The sequence below is a fragment of the Lycorma delicatula genome, chromosome 1 (genome assembly GCF_047948215.1).
Source record: "Lycorma delicatula isolate Av1 chromosome 1, ASM4794821v1, whole genome shotgun sequence".
NCBI lineage: Eukaryota > Metazoa > Arthropoda > Insecta > Hemiptera > Fulgoridae > Lycorma > Lycorma delicatula.
In genome coordinates this window covers 25,217,732-25,229,919 of record NC_134455.1, presented here as the reverse complement: position 1 = coordinate 25,229,919, position 12,188 = coordinate 25,217,732, and the positions used below count along the sequence as shown (strand labels likewise).

The following is a 12,188-nucleotide window of genomic DNA, read 5'->3' as shown; positions in this document are numbered from 1 at the left end:
GCTGTCCTAAATAACCTGCGTGAGTTTAGTCTACAAAAATGAATACGTTCAGATTCTTTGCTTTGTTTCTAGCATATACCATATAAGTAACATATGTGGTTTATCTATAAATTGTGTCCTAAGAATGTCTTTTTTTTTTATTTCTACTGTTGCGGTGTAAACAATGGCAAAACTATTCACTAGCTGTAACTTAAGAACAAATCATTCCGTATCTAAGCTACATTTTTTTTTCTTTATTTTCACAAAGTAAGTTTCCAAATTACTTTAATTTATAGTTTAATCCATTGTTTTGTTAGTTTCTTTAGAATAGTTGATTGCGTTCAATAAATACAAATTTCAAAAAATATGACTTGAAAAAAATATAATTTATAAAAAATAAAGTGATGATGTCGCATTTAATTGTATATTAAAAATAAAAATAAACAAAAAATATATTTTTTTTTGCTTGATGATTAAATGCATTCTCCGCGCATGAGCAGTATTATAATTTCGAATCGTGTCAAAACTGTTGCGTTTCAGTCACAACAGCGAACTTCGACATTTCTAGTCATAATGTTGGTGTTTTTACTGCTTTTTTCAGTATCTTACTCTTTTTATAACATTAAACCAGCTGCTGGTTTATCGAGTTTACGTACATCATCGGATGACTGGTATAGTAGTTGGGATGGTATGTAAATATTACAAAAGTGTTTTAATCATTTCTCTCATTTAGTTTATCTTTTAATCATAAAACAACAATTATAAAATGTTTTACACAACTACTTTTATTATCCTCGTTTTTAAGTAAATTCTACCTATCCCGGATAATTCGTTACCCTTCGACTGTATGCTAATTTTATTAAATTTTTTCTCATTAAAAGTATTCAATATTATCCGACTTATAATCAATCACCTTTCTCGAGATGCTAACAGCAAACGACTCTTATAACTAACACCTAATAAAAAAAAATTCGTACACTTGTCTATAGACTGTTGTAAATCGTTACACAAAGCTATATATTAAATTAAATTATCAATAAGTTCATAAAATTTGGAAGAATATACCAGTTACTCATCCAGTAAACAATCACTTTTTAGAGAATTCAAGTGATTACTGTGCTTCGTAACTAACATCCTTTTGTAAAAAAAAAACTAGTTTGTATTATAACAAAATCAAATAAAAGTAACTGTGACGACAATATAAGTAAATTTGTAATTTATTTTTCATCGCTTAAACATAGTATAAGACAATAATATTAATAATAATAATACATTGAGTTATTTTTTATTAATAATATAATAATTCTCCAGAAAAAAATATGACAGACTACAGGAAAAAGTAAAAGATTTTATGGAGCTTTGTGAAACATTTTTATTCATTAATCATAGTCAATTAACATGTTTAACGTTAGAAATACTCCAGGAAGCGTACAGATAAATTTATGTCATACAGTAGGCAAATCTATGGCCGCTGAATATACAGTGTTATAGGCTCGCTGAAGAGTTTCTTCAACGTATACGCGTATTCAATTCGATGAAAAGTTTCTTCAAAGTGTCACAAAGAACTTTGTTGTTGAACACGCTTGTGACATTTTTGGGAGTAATTTGTTGCACATATCTGGGTGTAAACGATCGCAGAATTTATTTCGTGATAATCTTGTTATAGATTTAATGGTTCAATCAAAGTATTCAATATTAAATTCGGGCAATCGGTTAAAAATGGCATTCCTGGTTACGAATGAAATTTTAGAGGTTCTCGTTATTCATTTAAGACTTATTATCAGATTTCAGTTCTAATTATATTTATATACAGATGATCTGAAGCTGTACACAACCCTTAGAAATGAAGAAAATGATAATATCCTATATATTAACACATTTTAACGGACAGAAAAGATTTAAATGAATTTAAAACTATTAGAATACAAAAAAAAAATCATCTAACACTCAAATATAACTGTTTAAGAGATATGATTTTCGTATCGGCTTCAAGAGATCAGGTGTATCAATTCTGTAATTTATTTAGGAGTGAAACTATTTCGAGGTAGAAGAAGCTTAGGAGGTGTTAAGGAGATAATAAAAAGATTTCTAAAATGTATACGATTATATCTTTATAAAAGATCTACTGTCAAGTTTTTTAAAAATATTTCCCGGTAGTATGGAAGATAAAATTTACACTCGGATGATGAAAATTTTAAACTTATTTCAAAATAAAAGTTCATTTTTGTTTTATATACGAAGATAAAAGTATATGAAGTTAATTTTCGATGATGTTTTTATATTACTTATGTTCATTTTAGTCTTTTAGGTTTATATTTTCATTTTCTGATTCCTCTACACTTATTGATGATAATCGTTAACGATTGAAATGCGCATGTTTTTTGTCGCTAACATTTTCTAAACGGTTTTTAGTGTTTTCTATTTAAAATTTTGTTTCGACAATCATTTAGCGTATCTATCTTTCTTTATACTCGCATATTTCTTTTAACAATAATTTTAAACCCCAACTATCTGATCGAATGAAAAATGTTAATTACGTGTTTATTTTTAACGTTATTTAATTAAAAAAAAAAATAATAATTAGTAGTGTTTTATATGTTATTATTTCAATCTTCGTATCACACAAAGGATATTCAATTTCTGTGGTCACACCATCTTTATATTGCATTATGAGTGATCTGAAGTGGTAAAAGAGATGAGTAAGGGAATTATCTAAATAAAAAAATTATTGTTTTAATATGATAAATCCTTTATTTACAGACTCATTAGAAACAAATGGAATCTATAAATAAAATACAAAATATTAAGAAAAGAAAACATATATGATTATAAAAAGAACACATGGGACAACGTCTGTCACTGTCGATGGATATTACAGAGAAAACAAATCTAATGAAATAAAATAAAGTCAGAAATCTGATATATTATAATTATGAAACTTTTAGTATTTAATTTCTGAACAGCTCTTACTTTCTTTTAATAATAGCGAATTTCGGATGCCCATTTTTCTTATTTCCATTTTACACCATGAAGCAGGCCTTATCAGCGAGTCAGTTTCTAATGATTAATCAGACAACACCATTCTCTATTTAATTTCTTAGTACCTCACAATTCGAGTAATGCATTTTAAAAATGATTTTAATACAGTTTATAAAGCAGCATCGATATGAAATAATGAAGCAAGAAAATCATTTTAAAAAGTACATTTTTAAATGTATTTTTACCGTTCATTATCAAATACCGTCCCATTTCTACACTTCATAACATTCTTTATATTTAAAAAAAAAGTCCTATTTAAGTGGAACAAATCAATTAAGTAAAATAAAATATTCCAGTTTGTAAAAAAGTGATTTTTTGTATTGATTAGATCAAAGACCTTCCTGATATCTATACGTAAATATCCTGCATCCTCACGTTTAATTTGAAAGGAATCAAATTAAATAAACTGAATATATTTACGACAATAGAGAATTTTTTTCTGAAACCGACCTGATACTCGAACAATATGTTATTTTTGCTAATTTTTTTTCGAGTATCCCTAATAAAACCCCCGAAAAAATTTTGCGATAGTTTACAAGTGTTTTACGTCTATAATTCCGATGTCGATTGACAGAAAGAAGAAGGTTGACGACAGAAGGAGCCAAATGGTAACAGAAGAGTGCAAGGTCAGTCAAAATAAAAAAATTACTTTTTTTGTGTATGTTTGAATACTAACAGATCTTCCACAGAGATCTAACTAAATACATTAAAAATTAATTAGCTATTTACATTTAATAATAGAAGGTTATAAATCTCATTGTTACGCTTGATAAATTTTTTTTGTTTTCGTTATTATACTTCTCCTATTTTATTTTTGTAATTTTAAATCTGAACTTATTACTACGAATTAGCAAATAAATAATATATAAAACAAATTTACAGTTCTAATGAATAAAATCAGTGAAATTATGAAAACATATTTATGTAACATTTCCACTGCATATTTTTAGTAAAATGATTGTTTAAGAAAATTGATGAAAACTATTAATTTGTTTTCCTTTTAATAATACAGAATTATTAATTAGTTAATAATTCCATTATGTAGAATACACAAAAACATCTCTAAAAAATAAATAAACAGAACTTCACTACAGACTAAAATTTAAAGGATTTGGAAGGAAATTCATTTTAAAATGAAGGGAAAAAGGGATCTAATATTAAAAATTACATCATTGTATTGTTAAAGAAATAATATACATAATATCGAATTCTGTTCATTTAATTAAAGTGCTCGCTCAGTCTGTCTATCTCAAATTTTCTAATTTTGCAGGTCACGCATGTATATGTTCCATTTTTTGTTTAAAAAGTTTCGTTTGTGTGTCGTTTTAGTTTATTTGATGTTTTTTTTTTATTTTGACCACAAGATTTACAAGTTTGCAAAATCTTTACCGAAATGTTAGACAAACCTTCCAAAGAAGTAATTATTGTAGCTCAGAGACAGCCCCACGGCGTATTTCAGCAATTTGAATCTGTATAATTTTACTTGGCAATCAATTTTTGAAGCTGAATACACCGTAAGATTAAGGCTTAATCACTCATTTAATAATAATTTTTAAAAAATGGGGGATTTACTGATTGTATTTCCAATTTTTCTATTATTCTACGATATGTCATTTCGTATTGAACTTCTTCTTAAAAAACTAAAGAACGGTTATAAAAGGTACCATTCTCCGGTTAATTTTCAATATGACTTAAATTAAGCCCGATATAAAACGCTCAGAACATAAAATTAAGCCCTAGTAATTTATCTAATAATCTATCTTTTCTCGTTGTTCTAGAAAATTTGAGAATTTGCAGAGTAATAATTTTCCAGGTATCGGACATTTTTCAAGATATACATAATTATATTTAATATATGTTTTAAATATAAAAATGAATAGTATTCGTTTTAATTAGCTGTATAAATACGTGTGAGTATAACGAAAAACATCACCGGTTAATTTTCAATATGACTTAAATTAAGCCCGATATAAAACGCTCAGAACATAAAATTAAGCCCTAGTAATTTATCTAATAATCTATCTTTTCTCGTTGTTCTAGAAAATTTGAGAATTTGCAGAGCAATAATTTTCCAGGTATCGGACATTTTTCAAGATATACATAATTATATTTAATATATGTTTTAAATATAAAAATGAATAGTATTCGTTTTAATTAGCTGTATAAATACGTGTGAGTATAACGAAAAACATCACGGGTGAATTATTCCTAGTAAATAAGACTAATATTAGGTACTATATTTACAAGAACAAGATTAACCGGGTCATTCTCTTGTAAGCAGTGTCCAACGATATATTCCATCATCTTCGTAGTAAAGGTCATCTTTAATTACCATACATATTTTTTTATTTACATTTTCAAAACAAACTTATCGGTTAATCAAATTTTTAAGCTATATCTATTATAAGAAAAATTATGGTGCGGTCAAAGTTTTAGGTGTGGGGGTTTTTGCAAATCTTAACATTTTATGACCTCAAAAAAAAAAAAAAAAAAACATAAAAGAATACATGGAAACTTCGGGAAGGATGCATTTTGTATACGTATACAAATTATTATTATTTGCGATTGGACCGTGTTGTATCACGCAAAGTTAATACGATCCAATTTTCTGGTTTCCATGGGGCTCTGATTTTTTCTCCGTGAGTTCTCTTTCTTTCTTCTGTCCACTTGGTTCCTGGTCCCTTCGGGACTTCATTATCTTACTGTACTTTTCATTCACAAACTTTTGTCTATACAATTTTGTGTTTAAAATTTTCTACGGATTTATGAGAGCTTTTTCTAGGTCTTTTTCAACCAACCCACCGGGTTGGTCTAGTGGTGAACGCGTCTTCCCAAATCAGCTGATTTGGAAGTCGAGAGTTCCAGCGTTCAAGTTCTAGTAAAGCCAGCTATTTTTACACGGACTTGAATACTAGATCGTGGATACCGGTGTTCTTTGTTGGTTGGGTTTCAATTAACCACACATCACAGAAACGGTCGAACTGAGACTGTACAAGACTACACTTCATTTACACTCATACATATCATTCTCATTCATCCTCTGAAGTATTATCTAAACGGTAGTTACCGGAGGCTAAACAGGAAAAAAAAAGGTCTTTTTCAACCTGTATCCAGAGGATGGTTTTCATTCGTTCTACGTAAGTCAAAATTTCCTGGGTGAACCTTGTTGTTAGAAGTCTGTGCATGTGTCCGAAAAAACTGTAATCTTCTTCTTCGGAGGTTTGCTGCAAAATTAGATAATTTTTCGGTTGTTTTCCGCGATTTCAATCTGTAGCCGTCTTCTAATCTTTCCGAACCGAGAATCTCTCTCATAATCTTATGTTCTTCTTTCAAGATAATTTCTAGGCCGCCTCTTCTGTAGAATGTGAGGGTTTCGCTAGCGTAAAGAGCTTAGGCTTGATTACCGTTTTATAGTGCCGGATGTTTGTGTAGGAAGTGTACCACCATTTTAAAATTTCCACTTTTATGGGTCATCGTAGCGACTTGAAATTTGGTACAGCGGTATTAATATATGAGTTGTTAACAGTCTGAAATTTTTTAATCAATCCGACTTAGGGGTGGGGATTTAATTTTATTAACTTTAATGAACGTTTTATTATATATTTCCAAAACGATTACGAAAAAAACCGCTATTTTTTTATTTTATCATGAAACTTGGAAAAATTAGTCGTCTACATAACTTTTCTATGCATTTTGACTCCGACTCGACAAGGAGGTAACCGTAGCAGAATAATTGTTTTATAGATTTTGCATAATATTTCTAAATCGCTTCCATTAAGAACCAAATTAAGTCAAAGTATTTTTGTGCATGCAATCTTGATTGTATTAAGTTCTAAGCCCCCTGCTGATAAGTCATACATCGGTACCAATTCACATTTTACTAATGGTTTTCTATTATCATCAATAATTTTTATATAAAAGTGCGAAAATTAATTAAACTAATTAATTAATTATACTAATTAAATTAATTAATTAATTAATTAAAATTAATTAATTTTCTTATAAGGGAAACATACAATGGAACATTAGTTTTAAGGATTTTAAAGACCCTTTAAAAACATATTAAAACGGGATTAGATTTTTTTAAATTACTTGACTTTAAAAATGTGTATTGCACTAAAATTAATATTACTGCTGCTAATTACACCAGTCTATTGATCAAAGGCGATCCAAATTTTTTGACTGAAATTATTTCCTTTGAAAAAAAAAAGTTTAATGAAAACTCTATTTCATGAAGTAAAGCTGTTAAGAAACAAGCCAGGAAAGTCGTGCAATCCTTTTCTGGAGTTTTAATTTATTAGAAACACGAATTTACACCGTTTACTGTTTACATACAACCATTATCATTCGTTACGTTGTTATATTTTATCATCAGAAGCCAGTAAATTGAACACCATAATACTCGTGTATTATCATACTAAAAGTTCTTACATACGATTTTTAACCGTTAGTCAGACATCAAATCATTTGGTTTTGTTCTATGAGAAAAAAACTACTACATAATATCTGTATGGAATTTTCAGGATTTATCAGTGTTAATGTAAAAATATAACTGCTATAAATGAACTCTGCACTTGTAATTCAATCCAAAAACATTATTATTATAATTTTTTTTGCTATTTTTAACAAATGCAGTATAAACATTTATGTTTATGTAATACATCCTTGAACTTAACAGTCATTCGCAGAATTAATTGAAATTTACTGTGATAATTAATAAGATAAAAATTAATTATACGATTAAATTGTATATGAGTGAGGTTGCCTGTGAAGTGAAATCAGATGTATTATTATCATTCCTCTCTCTCAAACTCTCTGTCCCCCCTCTTTACACTCGTTCTAACTCACTCGCCCCCTACTCCCCCCCCCCCCAACTTCTCTCTTCTCACTCTCTCTCTCTCTCTCTGTATATATATATATATATATATATGTGTGTGTGTGTGTGTGTGTGTGTGTGTGTGGATTTTTAACTTTACATGCATTTATTTTTAGTATATTACGTTATTTTCTGGCAATAATAAAGCATTATTTCTCTCCAATAATTATTACGTACCTTTTTAGGATCGTCGGCAAATACCAATTGTAGCTACTAGATGCGTATGTAAAATATAAAATAAATCTTATAACGACATAGCCTAGAGAGATTTATTAACAAAAATTACACCCGCGCGTGCCTGCAGACAACAAAACTTTATTGTAATTTCTTAATAACTGCAAAAGGTTTCCAAGAGATCTCTTTTTGGAAGCCTACAAAAACTTAAAATCCGTGGATTACATACTTTGTTTACGGGTAAACAGTAAACTTTGGTTGCGAGTAAACAGATCACTACACGAAAAAAATGTTAACACATGAGTTGCCGATGACTGATCACGTCATCGCTGTAACAAGCTGATATGGTCAGTTACATACGCTGCGGTTGACCAGAATCATATAAAAAATGATTAGTTGTTTACTCATCTTAACGCCTGCAACAAAAAATAAAAGTAATAGTCTTCACCTACTATTCAGATAACAGAGTAGCATAGAGATTAAATTTTATATCCGTATATATAATTTTAAATCCGTACAACAGAAAAGTATCGAATCGAACGTTAATTTCATATTTTTATAATTGATTTTTCTTCTAGGGACTATTAATATCGATAATCGTAAGAAGAGTTATACACATGTTAATGAAGAAACTCATTTCGTTTTACTTTGTTCCTCTTTAAGCTTTCTGATCGAAAAGGGAACTATTAGTGTAAAATTAGATTTCACATTATATTTATTCTTAAAAGAATTAGAAAATAATATTCACTCGAAACAATAATTTAAGATTTACGACTTATCTGTAATACGATAATATAATAATTCAATGGCGTTTAACAAATTTACTTATCTATTTTTAATTTCTTACATTCAAGTTTAAGTAAAAATTTGGGTAAGGTTAGATAAGGGAATTTTAAGGTAATATATATTACCTTATCCCACAGTAAATTTACGGTTTGAAATTCTAATTAAAGTGCACTTCTCTAATCATTGTTGTTAATCAATGTTTGACAAATTTTTAATGCGAATAATATTACAATTTTTTGCAGTATTATTATATTATTGGAACATCACGCACTTGCAACTGTCTCATTCATACCGCAGTTATACAGAAATTCGATTCGACATTGTGAGAATATAAATAGGTCATATAATGCTATTAATTATTTTTAACATAATTCCGATCGTCAGTAATAGCAATTGCCATTTTGTGATTCCTATAGTCAGTAGGACTAGACGTTTTCTTCGATTTGCAGCCAGAAACATCATCAGAACTACACAGAATGATAAGTTTATGATACTTTGACCTAATTTGGTGGTTAATGGTTAAGCCAGTTTAGAGCTATTAAGCAAAATCTAATAAAACAATTATTATTTTGCTACGGTTGTACCTCCTTGTCGAGTCGGAGACAAAATGCATACAAAAGTTATGTAGACGAATAATTTTTCCAAGTTTCATGATAAAATTAAAAATAAATGGTAATGATATTTTCGTAAACGTTTTGGAAATGTGTAACAAAAAGTCCATTTGAAGTTAAGATAATTAAATCCTCACCCCTAAATCAGATTGACTAAAAATTTGAGACTGTAAACAAGTCATATGTTATACCGCTGTACCGAATTTCAAGTTGCTACGATGGCCCAAAAAAGATAAAATTTTAAAACATCAAACACTACAACATGGTAATCAAGCCTGACATTCTGCACGCTAGCCGTGCAGAACTGTGGATAATCTGTGGATCTGTCAGAAAATCTGTGGATTGACCTTCTTCATCTCTATAAATCTCAGTATCCAGTCGTGAGGCTCACTCCTGCAGACCTTCTTGTAATCAGTCCAGACCACCGTCAAGACGTTTTTCTTCCTTCTAATGCCAATAGTAACAAACAGTTTTGTCCCAATGAAACAATTCCTAACATCCATATGTTCTCTTCGGCAGCCTTTCTTTTTTTCTGGAAGTATTTCACTCCTGTACATGTTTATACTCGTATGTTTGAGTCAATAAACGTTAATAATTTACACGTCACTGGGAGACATGTTATCGGACAACATTTTTTCGGCAAATCTCCTATTCCTTCACTTCTTTTGGATATCATGTATGTTATCGCTTCCATCATCCATTGTGAGTTTTGATGGGATTCCCTCAATACCTCTGTGAAGGCTTGCGCTGTCTTACCATACAGGAAGTATAATCGTTTCAACCGGACGTTTTGTACCCCGTCAATTCCTGACGTTCACCAGTTCCTCATTTTGTTTAGTGCATCTCGTACCTTGTCACCGATTATATCATCCTCGTTTCTCATGGTCTTGAGGCTGCGGTTACGATACCCCTCTTCTTCAATCCATGACGCACTGGCTTCACAGTGAATTCGTCTTTTCCAAATATTAGTCCAAAATCTTATCATCTCTTCCTTATTTAATTGCCATCGTCCCCACTGTTCTCTCCGTTAAGATTTCAATAGAACCGCTTAAGGTTCTCCTGGAAAACCATACTGTAAATCCGGAACGTTACTCTCTCTTTACAGCTTTTTATTGTTTCTGCCTTTGCAGATATTTTTTACTTAAGAGTCTCTATAACGTGGTATGGTCTCTAATGTTTTTAAATTCTGTACATTTCCTTCAATTTCCGTATTTGTTCTCCACTCTTTTATTGTTACGCATCATCCCGTAACTTCATCGTCAACTAATTGCGACAATTTTTTTCTCAATTCCTTGATTTTTCAACTCAAACGTCTCGCCCGTGATGGTTCCTCTCATGACTGCAATTCTTCTACCTCTTATGTTTACCTCTTCACTCCTTGTCTTGCCGCTTTCCCTCTTTTTTCTAATTTTCTTTCTCTTATGGCTGACCATCTGAACAGCTTCATGTACGAGGTCATCGATCTCCGTTATTTCCAGTGGTTCCGTATTTCTGGCTATGTTCTATATTACGAGATTCACTTTATTAATTATCTGTCGGAAGTGATTATTTTCTGTTACCTTGATCGATGCGTTTGCATGTACTTCACCTCATCATATTGCTTTAATAAGCAATCCCTCATCCTCAACAGGTCAACATCCGACGCAACGTTTGCTTCTTCTTCATTATCCATGACAATTGCAGCTACTTCGTTTGCTCCTTGGTCTCGATCCTGTTAATCCCGAACTTCCTACTCAACACGTTGTCTCTCTTGTCGGCAATTACTTTGTGCTTGCATGACTTCCCTTACTCCCATTTGAATTTGTTTTCTATGTGCCGCATTATCTTTTCACTTTTGTCTATTTGTCGCTTTTGGTTACCCAGTTTCTTACTATTTATATTGGGCCTTGACTCTGGGTTGCGCACCCTCCATTAACTGTACACTTCTCTTTCGATACTCCTCGACTGCATCCGACAATAACAAAAGCATCCCATCACTTCTTTGATTTCTGCTTCTGACCAGGCTGTTTCTTATGGTCTGCGCGTTGTCTGGTGTGGTGTATTCTCATCCTCTCTTGCGGTCCTCTGAGTACTCAAATAGTTTCCATTTCTTGCGGTTCCATTCCGCAGGGGGATACCGCTTAGCTCATCACTCCCTTTGGTGAGCGAAACATCACGACGGTTCGAAGGGCCATCTCCTGAGTAACCCTTCCGCCCCGATAATTTGCGTAAGGGCGTGGGACTCCCGTCCCATGTATGGAAGAGGAGTCCCACGCCCTTACGCCAACCACCTACTCATCAACGACCAGCCGGAGCGAAGACTGTTTCTTATTGCCCCTTATAAGCCCTACTCAGCGCTTGTATATATTTAAAATTCTAAATATTTCTTATTTCACTCAATAGACTGAAGAAAACGAAGTTATTAAATTTAAAAGCACTTAAAAGCGATTTCATCATAATAATCTAAAAATATTAAAAATCATCATAACTAAAAATAATATTAAAACTTTAAAAATTGATAAAAATCTAGTTAAAATAATATGCAATCCAAATAGAATTAAAAATAAATTAAAATCGTGAAGTTAAAGTTCTTGAATCATTGATTAATAACAGGTTAAATTCGAACAGTATATAAGAATAAAATCAGGTAAAAGTTAATTAAGTTCCATCATCACAATTCTTTCAAAAGAAAATGTTTTCATCGAACTTAAAAAGTCGACTGCCGGAAGCTGATTAGCAAGAGA

The 12,188-nt window shown here is 30.9% G+C and overlaps 1 protein-coding gene across 2 annotated transcripts in view; it reads left to right on the top strand.

Annotated features, from left to right (window-relative positions):
• The first annotated feature begins 506 nt into the window (after window positions 1–506).
• The window catches only part of LOC142333076 (uncharacterized), a 61,476-nt gene continuing 49,794 nt past the window's right edge, over window positions 507–12,188 (top strand). For both annotated transcript variants that reach the window (XM_075380034.1, XM_075379940.1), the window contains exon 1: window positions 507–667. In XM_075380034.1, coding sequence (XP_075236149.1) covers window positions 553–667 — 115 coding nt within the window. In that variant the 5' untranslated portion in view covers window positions 507–552. The remainder of the gene's footprint in view (window positions 668–12,188) is intronic.